At 38.7% G+C, this 16,706-nt stretch overlaps 1 protein-coding gene across 2 annotated transcripts in view; it reads left to right on the top strand.

The window, feature by feature from the left end:
- Nucleotides 1-15,890, top strand: part of LOC139131856 (sodium- and chloride-dependent glycine transporter 2-like) — a 29,230-nt gene extending 13,340 nt beyond the window's left edge. For both annotated transcript variants that reach the window (XM_070698147.1, XM_070698148.1), the window contains exons 5-14: nucleotides 3,114-3,387; nucleotides 6,481-6,613; nucleotides 7,374-7,612; nucleotides 8,446-8,570; nucleotides 8,765-8,877; nucleotides 9,244-9,372; nucleotides 11,654-11,753; nucleotides 13,236-13,342; nucleotides 13,856-14,029; nucleotides 14,367-15,890. In XM_070698147.1, coding sequence (XP_070554248.1) covers nucleotides 3,114-3,387; nucleotides 6,481-6,613; nucleotides 7,374-7,612; nucleotides 8,446-8,570; nucleotides 8,765-8,877; nucleotides 9,244-9,372; nucleotides 11,654-11,753; nucleotides 13,236-13,342; nucleotides 13,856-14,029; nucleotides 14,367-14,495 — 1,523 coding nt within the window. In that variant the 3' untranslated portion in view covers nucleotides 14,496-15,890. The remainder of the gene's footprint in view (nucleotides 1-3,113; nucleotides 3,388-6,480; nucleotides 6,614-7,373; nucleotides 7,613-8,445; nucleotides 8,571-8,764; nucleotides 8,878-9,243; nucleotides 9,373-11,653; nucleotides 11,754-13,235; nucleotides 13,343-13,855; nucleotides 14,030-14,366) is intronic.
- Nucleotides 15,891-16,706: the final 816 nt, after the last annotated feature.

The raw sequence follows: 16,706 nt of genomic DNA, 5'->3' as shown, positions 1-16,706 counted from the left end.
CAAATGGCTGGCAGAAACTAGGCCGATTTGGTGGGTTGAAAAATCAGGCTAACTAAAATAGTATAGACTGTAGTATACTATTCTCAACAGCGACCATTGCATCGCTGATAACATAAACCTGAACAAATATTTTGTCATCGTGGGCGTCGGCGCCACTCTTAACTGATGTATCTTTTTTTCGAATTTGTACACCATCTATTGTATTAATTACCCTTAATCCATTTTAATGAAATTCAATATCTTTAAAGCTACGCTGATCAATAAAAAGACAGAATTTATCCTTCAAATAACTGACTTCATCCATATCAATTTCACACCAATCTTTATCTTCTGCAAAATACAGACGTGTTTAATACCAAAAATGTCTCGGTGTCATCTTCTGTGCGCATATTTTATTCGCGATACCCTCAATCGTTACAGAAATAGATTCAACGGATGGATTTATGAAAATTTCGCTTTTCAGTTCTGACTGATTCTGATCTTTAGTGAAGAGTACTAATATGCCTCTCATGCTCTCATGGTACATTAACATTTTCATTTATAATCGTGTCCGATTCATTGAATGGGATCGTTCTAAAGTGTTGCACATGTTCGTACAGAAAACTCTTACCATGGTTGTAATACCCGGCTGTATCTCTCGCGGGGACATCATCCTTAATTGTTTCCTACTCCATCTGAATGTTTGTTAATTTGTAATCGGCTGTGTCGCCATTTTCATTGACAATTAATTGGGAGTCGAGCGTATAAGCGTAATTCCCCATTCGATATGACTACCTAACGACAATGGATACGTGACCCCATGGCCTGTGCTGAAGGGATGAGTCAATGAAATAGCATATTTCGTATTATATACATCATAAAGTAAATTATCGTCAGCGACATTAACATATGCATCGGCCACATCACTTATATTTAGAAAGAAACTTTACAATATTCTTTTCGCCGAACATGCCTGTGTTTATCAATGCATAATTTTATTTACTATGACTAATGTTAAACCTGTCAAAAATATGCATAGCTGTTCTCCAACGAACCCGACCACTGATTCTGCTGTTTTTAATTATAAGGGATCCAATTAAACCAGGTATTGCAGCAGCATTTTTTGCAGCTAGTGTATTTAACCATTCACCAAACTGCCTGATAATTTCCTGTGCTTTTGTGTATACTTTGGGTGGGCTGTCGCCTAAACCACCATTTTTTGCCTGGGTTAGCTGAGCGGGGGGACCGCCCTTCAGTCACAGCAAGGGCAATTGTTGGTATTGTCATTCCAACGGCAGTAAGTAATGCAGCGATTGTTTAAATAACTCTGTCGGCTACAGTTTCAGTGACAATTCTGGATTGGAAATTACATAACGAAGAGACCTAGTCTGTGCCTGTCTTGCACGTGCCCCACTGATAAGGTCACGTTGCACTTCAATTTGATTATTAATTTTAGCTAGTCTTGTTCTGAGTGCAGGTGTAATTTCCGTCTGTCTGCTCTAACAGAATTTTATCTTTTTCATTGTAAAGCTTGTTAAGAAGCATATTCGCCATCTCGAATTCATCAACAAAAGCTCTATAGTCAGGGTTTAGATTATTCCATTCATCGATTCCATTTTCAATAGCTTGTATTTTATGTTCATTACCGCTAGAGTCATGTCGTAAGAGTGTTAGTTCATCTCTGAGTCGTCCCATGTCACTGGGTGTCAGCTCCTCGGCCGGCACTCTCAATCGAAACACGTCTTCAGAACGCAATGTAGAACTATATGGTCGGGCTCTGCGCCCCTTGAGTCACCCCACCAAATACTTTTCTTTTTAATTCAGGAGCTCCTTTACCTTTCATTGGGGAGAGCACTAAAAATCGACCTCCTCTCTCTTTTGAAAAAGCCTGATGTCTTTATAATACAGATTTCCATCCTTAATCTCAGCACCCAAAAGCAAAAAGTCTCTTGCTGACGGATCAGTAATATTCTTCTCTTTTAAGAATTCATCAACCATTTGCTCTGTAAGTTCTACTTTCTGTTCAGTTAACCGATCCACCCGTGGGCTGTCGTGTGAGCTGCCAGCCAGAAACTGGTTGATAAAAGACGTTTTAGCATAATCATCACCATCATCATCATCATCATCATCATCAATCATCATCATCATCCAAATTTGATTTATCAAGATAATCCTGGAGTTCCATATTTTCTTCTCCTCCTTCTCCTTCTGCCATATTGTGTTTGATCTCTATATTATTTCAATTATACATATATCATATTTGCAAAAATGCACATCTCAGTTGTTGAAAGTGTTGAACAGTTGGTCGACTACATTGAAAGAACTGGTTCTGCTCATCGTCGCAGTTATAAATTAATGGGGAGAATTGATATGATTCTTAATATAACTACGGGAATTCTTGTAAGTTTTGCTGTCATAGCAGCTTTTCCAACAGTTCCAGTACTGATAACCTTAACTCCAATACCTGGTGTGTGTTATGATGTAATACAAGGAAAAACAGGAGTAGCAAAGAGGCGGGAGAAGTATAAACACTACTATATTCAGTACGAACAGTCGCTTACTCAAATACAAGAAAAAGCCACGACAGTCTCTGCCCCAGATCTTATTCAGAACATATTTCATAAGGCACTAGAAATTCAAATACAGGAAGGATTTAGTCCGCCTCTAGAATGATACATGAGACATTGCGGATTAAATGATAAAATTGATTCAGTAAACGTCACAATAATATCGGTTTACTGTGCGTGCCTCCGTGAGTTCATAAACAGGTTAGTAGTATTAGCAGTCAGTCAGCAGAGGAAAGGAGTGTGCTTTTTGTAGCCATTTCGGGTCATTTTTGGATCCATCCCAGTATCCAAGATTCTATTACTACTTACAACATTGTTTTTTAAAGTTTGAATCGATTGCTTCTTTGTTGTCGTTGGTCTGAAAGAATCTCAATCTGAAACCAGAGAATCGCGGACAGGAATTGTCGCTTCAGGTCCGAAATTTGTATTATGTAGCAGTCTATACTCGTTGTGTCCTCAGAATCAAACACAGGTTAAGCTGCGATGTTTACATTAACGACGTACATTGTTTCCTGTATCTTCCTCTGTATTACCACTATAATCTTATTTTCTATTATCACTATGCAGGCGTCGGAGTCGCCATGGTGATAATATCTCTCATTGCTGCTACGTGTTATAACGTGATCATCTGCTATGCTTTCCACTACATGTTTGCCTCTTTTGCGAGGATTTTACCCTGGGTGGGCTGCAACAATACCTGGAATACCGCGGACTGTGGCTACCCACCTATACCCAATGGAACCATCCTGAACGGGCTATATATACCGCAGGATATCCTCGACACTATGAACGTTACGTTGAATGTAACGAAGAGGCAACCCCCAAGTGAAGAATATTTCAAGTATGTTACCTGAACTTAGGTTGAGCGATTTCAGTAGAATTTGACCGTACTATTAGTAACTAAGGACAATGGATATATCTTTTGGAGCAGCTTTACGGGTCTCTGTTCTGGGTTTTCATATTTGGACTTATTAAAATGTGAGGCATGCATCGTCTCATATTGATATCTAGTATGTTCCCCTAAACTGTATACAGTACATCTGTGATCACTTGCCAGTCCACTATATGGTGCGTTACATTAGTTCATTCTTTTAGATCATTTATGTTGCTAAAAAAACGGGAATCTTACTCATGAACACTAAGATCAAAGTCTTTGCAACTATAGATGTTTTATTTCTTATAAAACAAGCTCAGAGACACTAAAAGGGCATAAAGTTTCTCCCATGTATGTCCCGTTGTGTCTTGTATAATGTGGTCCTGGCGTCGGCTGGTAAGGGAGAGAGAGCAAGAAGGCCACATTTTTGAAACACCAGTTGTATAATTTGTCAGCTAAAAGCGTGGTTTCGGTCAAACTCTAGATATGGCTTGGTGATTTTAAAATCATTCCGTCATAAATATCAACGACGTACCGGTTCTTGAAGTGATCATGCAAGCTGCAGTGCAGATGTCACAGCAAGTTATTAATAAGTGACAAAGCTTTAATGAACTGTCGCATCTAATGCTCATGTCTGTTCATTTAGTTATACTCCAATACATCTCACAAAAGTGTACACTAAATTCATTGTTCTTTATAGAATTCAAACTTTTCGTGTCAATATCATATCCAAAATTTCTTCTTTATCGCGCAAACCATGCATGTTCTATCAATTTGTAGTCAGTGACCGCTATAAGGCACAAGCCCACTAATTCACGAAGATAGTTCGGAAGAAAAATAGTGCAGACCTTGAAGTTTTGATATCTGTATGGATGCTTGTTTAGTTTGAACTTTAACGTCAAGAATTTTTGTAAAGATATTTTTCTGCCTGAATCAAAATGCAGACTGTTTTGAATAATGGCTAAAGCATTTGGTGGTAATATGAGGAGTTCTAGGGCTAATAGAATTCATAACAATAAGCCTGAATTTTGTCAAAAACACCACTGGGGGCGCTATTTTCATCGGTATCTCAAAATTTCCGTGGACTTGCCCACACGAAAAATTAATCAGTAGTCAAGCTGACATTGACCTAACACCTGTTAAGAGGATTCGTGCCGCTGAATGTTTTAAAATAGGAAAATCAAGCTCAACGCTACTGTGGTGGCCTTTGGGAAATTAATTAGTGGTCTTGTGCCATAAGGTGTAAAAGCCTTTATGTAAGATGATGAGAAAATCATCGAGGAATTGGATAACCTCGCCAGAGGTGGTAAAATCATCTTGCTCAAATATCACCATTTTCTGAGAGAGAAGTTTTTCAGCTATCGTTAACGTTTCGCCCGACTGCAATCACCGTCGCCTGTTTTAGGCCGCTCGACCTTTATTAGACGAAATACAAATATTTTTGTATTTCAAATAAGTCGCATCGATCTGTAAAACATCGTATCTTATTCTTTCGAACATTCACTCTAAGATTTGTTATTACGGGAAATTATCTGTGTTTTTCTGAAATGCATAATATTGTGAAAGTAACAGTGTGTAGGCAAGAAATTTGATGAGAACAATGATGTTACCATCTTAATTTTTGAGATATGTAGCAAGGAAATGCATCACACTATTTTAATTTTACACAGCTTCTGTGCTCTCCCTGTCATTTTCTTAGAGATTAACGTATTTGGTTCGAAAAAAGATAGTAAGTACAAACTATATAAAACTGAACACCCCCCTGTTTTTAACAAAATATTCTGGTACCCATGATGAACGATTTTAGGGAACATAAATGTTTTCATTTAAATGAACAAGTGAGAAACTGAAACTGCTGTATTCTTTTGAGAGACATTTATGTTTTTTAAATGCTGAGGACGAATGTCACTTTGTGATCTGGATAAAAAAAAACAGCGTGTGACTGTGCACAGAATTGTCCATGTTTCGTATCATCATTGGAAGAAATCTATCAGTATTCATAAAATTTGCTGAGAGACTTTCTTGCAAGATGGTAAATCTATGATCGACCGACTAAACTTCCTGGCCAACCTTCTATTTATACCATGGAGTCTCCCTACTATTTACCTCCATGCACAGACAAAAACTTTGCAGTACTTACTTCAACCACGGCGCGGATCATGGTTCGTTTTTAGTTCCCTTCTCGGCGGTTTCCTTATTTCCCTTTTTTAACCATAAGTTGTCGTTTTAGCCCAGTTTCTTCCCCAGCTGATGATACCATCCATCTAAAGTATTTGTAAATATCCGCTCCCTTCTCTCGATCCGCTGCTATCGTCCATTCAAGAAGTTGACAGCATTTGATAATTACCATAAACTTTGCACCAAGATATGTAATTTTTGAAAAACAAGATACGGCTATGACAGAACATTTCCCGGAATTCATAGTCTTACAAAAAATCATCGTTCAAAGTTAACGAAAACGTTCGTATATCTCCGATCGATCATTACAAATTTTAATATTTCGTGATTTTTAATTATTTCCGTAATTTACGAACGTTTCGAGTAACAATGAGAGAACAGAGCTTGTATTGATTTATGATTGATCGTCCTTCAAAGAAGTGAGGAATTGATTACCGCTTAATCGTTGTCATTTTCTTTCAACATAGATTTCTGTAAGGTTTCTCCAGAATTTACTTTCGATATGTGAGGAACTAGCCAGGCAATGAAAATGCAAAATGCTATGGTCCTGAATAAAAGGGTTGAGAACCACTGCCGAGTCAGTTCTTTTCACTTCTGTTATCGAAAGAGAGAAATAATCATGTCATGTTATCTTCAACTTAATCACAGCGATGCCACATATCTTTTCAAAATGGCTCCTCGTATCATGTCGAAATCAAGTAAATCAAAATAGTACGATGGCGTTTCCGTTACTTTTTTCTCTGCATTTTTGAAATGGTCATGCATACATAGATGTACTATGAATACATTTGTGTCATCTCTTTCGCAGTTGACCCTGACAAATATCCAATCACGTTGCTTATATTTGCACCTATAACTATTGATTTCTCTCTTTTATGTCAGATATAAAGTTCTACAGCTCAGCAACGGCCTCGAGAATCTAGGACCTGTCAGGTGGGATCTCGCACTTTGCCTGTTTTTGGCTTGGGCTACTGTGTTTTTCTGTCTGTTTAAAGGTATCAAGTCATCCGGCAAGGTTTGTTGCGATATATACATAAGTTCTGCACTATAAGCCATCTGAGGTTTGTGAAGGACTGGTTGTAATGAGCGACTGAGTGTGACTGCTGGGAATAGCTGGAATGGGTTTGGTGGATTGCTATTCGTGCATTTATTTTCCTACAGAACGTTAATTAATGATTTCGGTATTAGAGCCTTAGTTTTTTCGAGATATTTGTCACTAATGTTTTTGTATGGCAAACATGACATGGCAAGTCAATTTTGGACGAGTAAGTTACATACCAAACGATTGAAAGATCAGCAATCAAACAATCGATCACCTGTTAAAATGAATTAATTAATCGCGTAAATCCACGTGATCAAAAAAAATGTATATTATTAAACTAGCTGTGGCTATTTCTCTTCAATATCAATTGAGGAGTTTTCTGTCAAATAAAAAACTGCTCTTTGAATGCACAACCGGGTCCCACGCCCACACCTTGTGTCAGGCACTGTTTTGACAGAAAGCAATTTAATTAATAACGAACAGATATGAAAGTCAACTAGTGCAAAACATACATTTCATTGTTTGTGTTCAGAAGGTTTACACAGTTAATATTAATTTGTTTAAACAGGTAATATATTATTTGATTGCTGATCTTTCAGTTGTTCTTTATAAAAATTATACATCGAAAATTGACTTAAATGCCACAGAATAACATCAGACCGGACCATGCATTTTCCCTGAAGAAATTCTTAGATTGACGATTCTCGTATATGCTATCTTCTACCAACTGTAGGTAGTCTACTTCACCGCGACCTTTCCCTACCTTTGTCTCCTCATACTACTCATTCGGGGTGTCACCTTACCTGGGGCAAGCGAAGGAATCAAATACTACATGCAACCGAATTGGGAGCTTCTGTTGAACGCCAAGATATGGAGAGCCGCTGCACCGCAGGTTATGTACAGCCTCGGTGTTGGGGGTGGGGGGCTTATAACTCTTTCGAGTTACAACAAGTTCCACAGCAACTGCTTAAGGTAAGTAGCCCCTTTGCAAATCTCTATCTAAAAGTCAGTTTATCTCAGATTTGTTTTAATGGCGGTTTGCATATTTTTGTATTACCTTCCTGCAAAATAATCGCAATCATACCAATCAATAATCCAATGACAGTAGTTCAGAATTCGTAAGACAATAGTTGTAAACATAGACACAAAACAGCACAGAACAGACAGGAAACAGGCGGTACACAAACAAAGTCATATTCATGAAAGAAAGATATATGGACCTGTGGCCAGAAGACCAAGAAGTGATGTCAGGTGTTTCGAAAATAGTAAGCGCAAACAATATCTTAGACAGGAATATCCATCGGGCGAGGACAATCTCACACTCGTGTGAGGGAAGGGACTGCCTTACCTCGATCGACACATCTTCTTCTCGTCTACCATCAGTTCTGCTAGTGTGCAATAAAAGCATTTGAAATAGTCCTCACCACAATGTCAATTTTAGACAATACGGCTAGTTTTCAATCGGGTTCGAACCCACAACATACGGCATCAGTCGCCTAGCGGAGAGGCCACAGAGAGAACCGCTCGACTAAATCCCCACTCTCAAAAAAGAGTGGTTCAATAGCCGGCTAAGTTGTTACATTTTTCTGACTGAGACCGCTCAACAATTTGTAGAGTTCGTGAAGCACTCACTCATGCACTCATGCATGCTCAATATGGATTTTTCATGCTCTTGCTATTTCAAAAGCCAACTTTAACCCGCGAAAGTCCAATCACTGCTGACAATGCTAGTTTTCCCAGAACGACAGTCCATTTACAGCTCACATTTCATTATTCTTACACCATAATGTATTACTTCTGTGTAGAGACTCGATCGCGATTCCATTGCTCAACGGTCTCACCAGCGTCTTTGCAGGGTTTGTTGTGTTCTCTGCGATTGGCTTCATTGCTAATGAGTTGAAAGTACCGATCGACCAGGTGGTTGAGCAAGGTAAAGCAATTGTTTATATTCTTGTCTAGCGTTTAAAGAAAGCTGATCATTTATTTGCCTTAACTTTGGTTCATAATAATTTGACCATTCATTCTTAGATTAAGGTATGTGTGCGCGGAAGGAGAGACAACAAATGCACACGCAATATTTGGTAAGGCACGATGAAAACATTCTATTTTAATCTTCATTACCAGGAGCTGGGCTTGCTTTCGTTGTGTATCCTGAAGTGGTGTCCCGACTACCGGTTTCACAGTTTTGGTCATTCCTGTTTTTCTTCATGTTGATAACACTTGGCCTTGACACGATGGTAAGAAAATTTCGGTTTGCACATTCCGTCTGTTCTTCAGTGCTTCAATGGTTACATTTTCGCTGACTTGAAACCTATACAATGATGGTGCGAATCCTTGAAGTGACTAACTGTCTTTCTTTTTCACACATAGACATAAAAATATCTGTACGGGTGCCCAATCAAGTGTTGTTATGTCTAAATATACATCCTTCCTAATTTATCGGCCATGATATATATATATATATATAGAGAGAGAGAGAGAGAGAGAGAGAGAGAGAGAGAGAGAGAGAGAGAGAGAGAGAGAGAGAGAGAGAGAGAGAGAGCTTAATGAGCGAAATGATTGTGTTACCAGCATATTAAAGTTTATTTTAATGGTTTTATCAGTTCGCAACTATTGAAATGGTGATATGTGCCTTCTTGGACCTGTTTCCATCTCAACGTCGCAGGAAGACACTCTGCGTGTTCATCATCTGTTTGTGTCTTTTCCTTCTTGGGTTGCCCCTGGTCACTAAGGTGAGTCACATATAGGTTTTTACCGTAGACAGTAGAGAGGGGAACCTTTACTGTCTATGACTTTTACCCTTCGGCTTCACAGCAAACCAGCTGAGGGCTTCTAGTTTACTAAAGAGCTACAGAGAAATGCTGAAGGACTCATCGTCCTTCAATACACCACAGAGAGACATTGTCTTCGTAAGGTTTAATATTACAATTCATCTTATTTGTTTTGATAACAGCTCAAGAACACGTTTTGCCGGTACAAATTTAAAGGAATTAGCCCCACCTAGCCGGTAAAGAACACTGTAGTTCTTGGTTGCAGATTTTCTGACAACTTTCCTCAACCGATCAGCAATAACCAACTGCTAAATATTGTCAAAGCAGTAAATGCTTCTTTTTGTATCATTTGGCCTTAGCAATCTTGACTGTCTTTTGTACTCATAGCAAGTTAGTTTTATCGATCAAATCATTCTACAACCTAATATAGAAATAACGGGCGACGCGCTGACCAGTAATGTTTATTATATTACCATGCCCTGCCTGTCGCATTTTGATTGGTCGAGCTGAACCACGTGACTGACCACAAATACACAGTAATGGTCTGTTTACATGCCCGTGAATATTAATAATAAGATTAACAACTAAAAGTATCGTAACTTTACAGCTCAAAAGTAAATCATAATCGCTTACAAAATAGAATGGAGCACTTGTAGGCCAAGTTGAGATACTTTTTTTTCTGAAAATATCTCGGGATTTGCCAATTTTTTACAGCGCGCGTGACAGTGCGTCATGTATTGCTCAGTTCTGGGGCCCAGTTGTCGTTCGCTCCGGAAATTTTCGCAAAGTTTGACTGTTTTCTTCGGTTCGTTGATAATGTAATAGAAATAACAGACTCCGCTCTGACCATTAACGTTTATTTATGGGTGCGGGCTCAAGGAAAGCCAAATTAACGGGCTCGGCAAGCCTCGCCCGTTAATTTTTGGCTTTCCTCTCGCCCTTGCCCACAAACAAACGTTAATGGTCAGCGCGGAGTCTGTTATTTTCATTATATTATCAACGAACCCCAAAAACCGTCAAAATTTACGAAAATTCCCCACGCGAACGACAACGGGGCCCCATAACTTGTCAGAAAGATTTCTTCAAAAAAGTGTCTTAACTTGACCCACAAGTGTTCTATTTTATTTTGTGATTGATTATAATATTCGTACAAATTAAAATTTACGTTTCAGCTGAAAAATTACGATGTTTACGATATTATTTATATTCATGGGCACATAAACAAACCGTAATTGCGTATTTGTGGTCGGTAACAAGGTTCAGCTCGACCAATTAAAATGCGACGGACAGGGCATGGTAATATGTGCTTATTTTCTGCATAGTATCAGATCAAAGAGACACAGTGAATACAAACATAGAGAAACATAGATAGAGTGGCAACGGGTATTGTTTAAGGCGTGAAGCGGTTACGTAACCCATCCATGTTCGCCTCGCCTCAGGTTGCTCTCGCCTCTCTTTTCCGAAGAGTGCCGACCATGAATCCTTCGGTAATTTTCGGATTTTCGCCAATTGTTAAGCGAAAGTATGTTCGGCAAAGTTTGTGTTGTTGTTGTCGTGTGGCGCTGAGCAGAATTGACGTGCTGGCGAAAACGGGAGTGTTTTGAGCTTCAGAAAAGTGAGTTTTACCGTTTTAAAAATTCCTCTCATATTTTTATGAATATATAATGAGTGTGTTTGAACCAAATTTGAAAGTCTTTTATCGATACTGTCTGGTTTTACTCAATGGTTTACGGTCAGTCATACTGTCTTTTACACGTGCGTCAAGGAAGGACATGTTTATGAAACTGCTGGCGTGTTATGTTTTGAGTGGCGTGAAGCAGTGTTTCTGGCCTGAGAGCTCACAAAGTAACTATGGTTGCTACGCGACTGGCAGTACGATGCCATCTCGTCGTATTTTTTGCATAATCTCGTGTAATTATCAACCACAATACAAACAAAGCCTCCAAAAAGTTTAACACCTTTGAAGCTCATTTTAATATAAAAAGCCAATAGTCTACCGAGACGACCATGGAACAAAAGGCATGCAAGTGTTGCCACTCTGTCTCATGTTTCTCTGTGATACAAATCACTAAGTTTCGTAATAAAGTCATATGTTTTCCAAAGCGTGACCCAATACTTAACGGCAGTGGTTAGTTATAAAACAATAAGATTAAGACAACTAACTTTTTGTATCTCCAACATCCAAATGATGAACAGGTTTACATCTAAAGTTAAAGAACACTTTCGCAAATTGTTTCTCTAGGGTGGAATGTACCTATTACATTTGGTTGATTGGTATAACTTTGGTGCATCATTAATGTTGATTGGAGTCTGTGAGACCATCGCAATCACGTGGATCTACGGTGAGAAATTGTCCATTTGATCCTTGGAGATAGCTAATAAACAAAGGAATATACAAAGTATACTGCCTACTCCTTTGCAAAAAGCTACATACTGAAAAGTATAATTGAATCTCAGTGAAAAGTGTGCATGGTCAACCAATTCAGAGACAAGTCAAATCGAGGAATGCGGAAATAATCGTATGTCCTCATTGACGTTCAAGGTATCTAATAATCTACCCCAAAGTTGGAGTTTGCGACGAGAAAAATTGTCTCTCTTCGTGTTAGAGAGACTGTGTAATAAATGGTTCGAAGGTGAGGGCACCATTTTCGATGTGTATCACTGTTACCGTATGATTTTGGCAGAGAGTGGTATTGTTTGTTTGTGGTTCATATCAAACTCATACAACATAATATACATCTATGTTGTCAGGTTATGAAGAGAAGTTATACGAGACAACAAATTTCGAATGAAATTTCGCATTTCACCAGACGATACTTTTCGGAAAAATTATGCAGGATGAAGTTGTGCGGGCAGATCTATTTTTACCTTTGGGTTCCTATCTAGGACATATATAAGGGGACATTGAAGGTCGTTGGTCTTATGCATGTCGGTTTGCAAACGAGTAGTTTACCATCAAAAATCCAAGGCAGTTTCTTCTCAGGTTAGTGCAACGGCATATTTTGGTACCGGCTAAATCGAACTTTGGCTTCACTCTTATCAGTTTGACTTCATTAGGTGCTAGTTGAAAGTCTGCGAAAAATGATCAATTGGTATACAGCGTAATGATCGGAGTCGGAGTGGTTTAGCCCCTGTCAAGATGTTAAGGTTTTACAGAAAATTTGACCAAGCGTAAAATAATGGCGATGCATTATACCAGCCCTGGTACTGGTTGAGGCAGGCGCCCTCTGTGTCCGTTTCAAAGGTTTCGGTCAGGAAATATTGATAAGACTCATTTTCGTCCGGCAATATTCGTTTTAAAATGGAAACAGTTCTTGGTAATTGTGTCGTTTTTAGCAAGACAACTTCAAAATGATGTGTTAGCACAAGTCATTTTTTTGCCAAAACAGGATTGCTTTCGCTCTGACCAGCTCAGATTTTGTACTATATATATCGTGCAAATTACGGAATTTTATTTCGAAAACATGTACTGTTTTGACGCTCAGAGCTGAGGGTCTAATTTTTCACCCTAAATGAAAAACAATTTAAAGTAGTTTGTGGGCGAAAACACATAATTATGTAACACATTTTAATTAACATTTCACCAAGAATCAGCTTTGGTAACGTGAAACTTTGCTACTGTCTACCAATGCCGCACTATATATAATTTACTGTGGGACTCACAGTTCGCCTATGACAAAATGATGACCTACGCCCGATATCATTTGCTTCAGAATAGGCAAGTTTACTACAATACTTACGTCTGTCTAAAGTGCTGCACTGAAAAGAAATACTTGCAAAGGTACCAATGCAGTCATTTCCACATGCTCCGTTATACCTTTCAGGAGTTCGGCGGTTCTGGAGAGATATCGATATGATGTTAGGCTTTCGGCCGATTCTGTGGCCATATTTTACGATCTGTTGGTCTTTCTTTGTACCTGCCGTATTGTTGGTAAGTCAATTTTTTCAATGTTGTACAATTAATGGCCAAATCCACGAGAACGCTATTCATATTTTCGTAGTTTCGAGTCGGAGAGGACAATATGCCGGCAAACCCTGTAACGTTTTATTTACAACAGTCGACTGGGTGTTTCAAATTTCTATAAATGGTGAGTTTTATCCAAAATCATAGAAATATTAAAAGCCTATGCTTTTACCGATCAAAGACTGATTTGCTCCCTTCCTGCACCCAGATATCGCGATGATACTTAAGCACTCGGCGGAATGCGGAACTAATCCTAAAAAAATTAGCTATAATTTCTACTGGCAGTGTGACGCCAGCGAATAAGAACAGGATTACTTGAGCGTCATCAATCATATGTCTCTTTGTTAAATAACACAGTGACGACAGCTCAGGTTCTTTTTTAAATGTCATAGCAGCTCAGGTTGTTTAGCAAAGGATAAGACACTCCGCCCAAATGGATGGACGGACGTCAATATTAATTTTAATCTATCTTTTGATTAGGCCATTATGATATTTGCATTGATTGACTATACCCCAGTGCATTATGGGTCGTATACCTACCCTAAATGGAGTGAGATCATCGGCTGGTTGATAACAGCAGCCTCAGTTTCCATGATACCGTTGTTCATAATTTTGCAATATTACTTCGATGCCAGTGGACATGGATTTTTGCAGGTAAGAATAGACGATGTTATCAAGAAATACTAGTGCGTGCAAAGTTTGAAGTAGATGTGTGTTTCTAACAGCGAGAGTCCCGGTGGTATGCATACGGAAGAACATTGGCGAAGGATTTCAAAACATTCATGAAGTTGGTCAACTTCAACAAACAAGTTGTATTTCAATATCTAAAAGGTGTTTGTATAAAATGAAGGGACAAATAAGCTTAAGGCAGGTAACTTTAGCTGAATACCCAATAACTCTACTGTTGCTTGACGATAAGTAAAGTTCATTACTTGCATGCTACTGACAATAATCATCTTGGTAATATATTTGTATCTCTACTCACCTACAGAAAATGAAGTACCTGACGTCACCGACCGCTGACTGGGGTCCAGCCTTGCCACAGCATCGCACCGGTATCTATGCTTTGGAATTAGTTGATTCTGAGAAAGAATCAACGTCTAAAACAACTCGTGTGTGATATTCTGTTTAAGAAAATGCACTTTTATTATTGTGTAGCAGTATATTTACTCTGGAGAGGACAGAACAGGTGTCGGGTAAAATTTTCACTTTTCACTAAATCTTCACGTTTAATTTCAATTCATTTTTTAAAAGGTCATAGTACAAGAAAAACTGTGAATACGACATGCCAGACGATGACATTCGTCATTAATTTGTTCAATTGGATGATGTAGGTGTTAAATGTAAGTGGTCATATTTTAGTTTAATATCTGTTTATTATGAGGCTTTTCAAAAACTTGCATATATACTTCTAGTCTTTCGTCAATATAGATGTGTATACACCATCCGTTATGTTTACGTACAGTTATGTTAGTTTGAAGCTGAGATACAGACTGTCGACAGTCCCTTGTGCCTTTTCTGTCTTTCACTGGTGCCTTCGGCGCTACGCTTGCGATTCCCCCGACCGTCGTATGTGCAAGGGACTGTCGACAGTCTTGTTAAGATAATGAAGGTAAGGGAGCCTTTGGTAATTACGGGGGGGGCGGGGGAATTCCTCGCACATCTGTACCGTAAATCCCCCTGTCTAAAATGTGACCCTCCCCCTTGTCCGACACTCTAAGAGTTGGACCCCCCCCCTAACCACTGCAGTATTCTCCCCAGGAATAACTGAAACAGTGTCGGCTAATTTACATAACAATTGGTTAATTTTTGTATAAGTTAGGTAAAAATTACGGAGGGGAGGACTGGTGGTTTTGGAGGGAGAGTCGCGATTTATCACGCAAACATTTTTGAAGAGATATGGTATTTCATACATTTGAGGGAGGGTCACCATATTTTGTGCAACTATAAGAAGGCAAGATGTGGCTGGTACAGTGCTTCATCCAAAAATATCAAATCATAATACATGGAGTCTATCAGGCAAGATATTGACAATTTTGCCCCACACAACATTCTATATCTGTATATTTAACACGTTTAACTGTATATTTAAATGTACTTTGCTTCAAGTGGGAAGTAACATGTTCATTTGTGTACAAGAAATTGATTTTTGAATTGCATCTAAAATGTTTGTTCACTATACATGGCAGTCTATGATGAAACTATGAACAATGCTTTTCAAAATACAAAATTAGGTAAATGTGTGCATTAATGTATGCTTGATTATTAGGGTTTCGAGACCATTGGGTCCGAAACCCTCTAGTAATCGTTCTAGTAATCGTTCTATTATTTTATTATTATTATTATTATTATTATTATTATTGTACTTGGGCCTCAGCCCAAGTACATTTGTTTTCATTCCGTGGGAAAAAACTCGGTAAGGTATAACCATTTCTGGCTGAGACCAGGGAGGGCAAAATGTCTTGGCTTCATCTTTCTTGGCATAATAAATGGCGTAATGATGCTAACTTAATGGAAGTGCTGCTCTCAGCCAGTCATGAATAAGTGAGATGTGAATATAAATGCTTCTCTATCTGAGTTTTTGCCACAAAATCTTCTGAATATAATCAAAATGTGCATCGAAATGCAACAATTAATGCACCCTCCGTTTCCTAGGCGATGGCACGACCCTTGCTACACCCACTGGACGAGCCAAAGTGGGAGGGGTAATTTCAGCTTGGTCGAACAGGAGGGCTCGAGACCAGAATTTAACATTTAAACTTGAAACATGTTTAATCGCTGACAAGATGTGGACTAGTGTTAATCAAAGTGAAAGTTTGAAAAGGAAAGATTTTATATCCCGGACACAATGAAAAACATACGACTGGAAACTGTACCCCCAGTTGAGAATAGTAATGCCCACAGCGATGGAGAACACTTATCCTTGAGCTGAGAAACCAGACCATCATTTCGAAATAGAGCTGCAGATTCGAGAAGCTCGTTCAAAATAGCTAGGTACACCCCATAAAGGGGTGGTTTCGAGTTTTGAGGGCAAATTTCGCCTCCTTCATATAGAAATCGTACGTTTGTTTTTTCCAGGAGAACACACCATTTGACACAAAATTTGCATGTAAAGGGGTCGCCAGTAAGTACGTGGTCAAATCTGGCATAAGAAACAATATGAAATGTTGGGTAAAGCCAGTCCAAAATAAACTGATTTGAACTTTGTGTTTTGTAATTTATACCACTGCAGTAACATTACCTTTTTTTGACAACATCACACAATGTAATACGTTTTGAAACTGAATACTCCGACGTATTCTGTGTCTCCTTTGCTAAAAAATACGGTATG

This window comes from Ptychodera flava, chromosome 4, assembly GCF_041260155.1.
Source record: "Ptychodera flava strain L36383 chromosome 4, AS_Pfla_20210202, whole genome shotgun sequence".
NCBI classification, from domain to species: domain Eukaryota; kingdom Metazoa; phylum Hemichordata; class Enteropneusta; family Ptychoderidae; genus Ptychodera; species Ptychodera flava.
The sequence above is the reverse complement of the archived record's forward strand: the minus strand, read 5'-3'. Positions and strand labels throughout refer to the sequence as shown.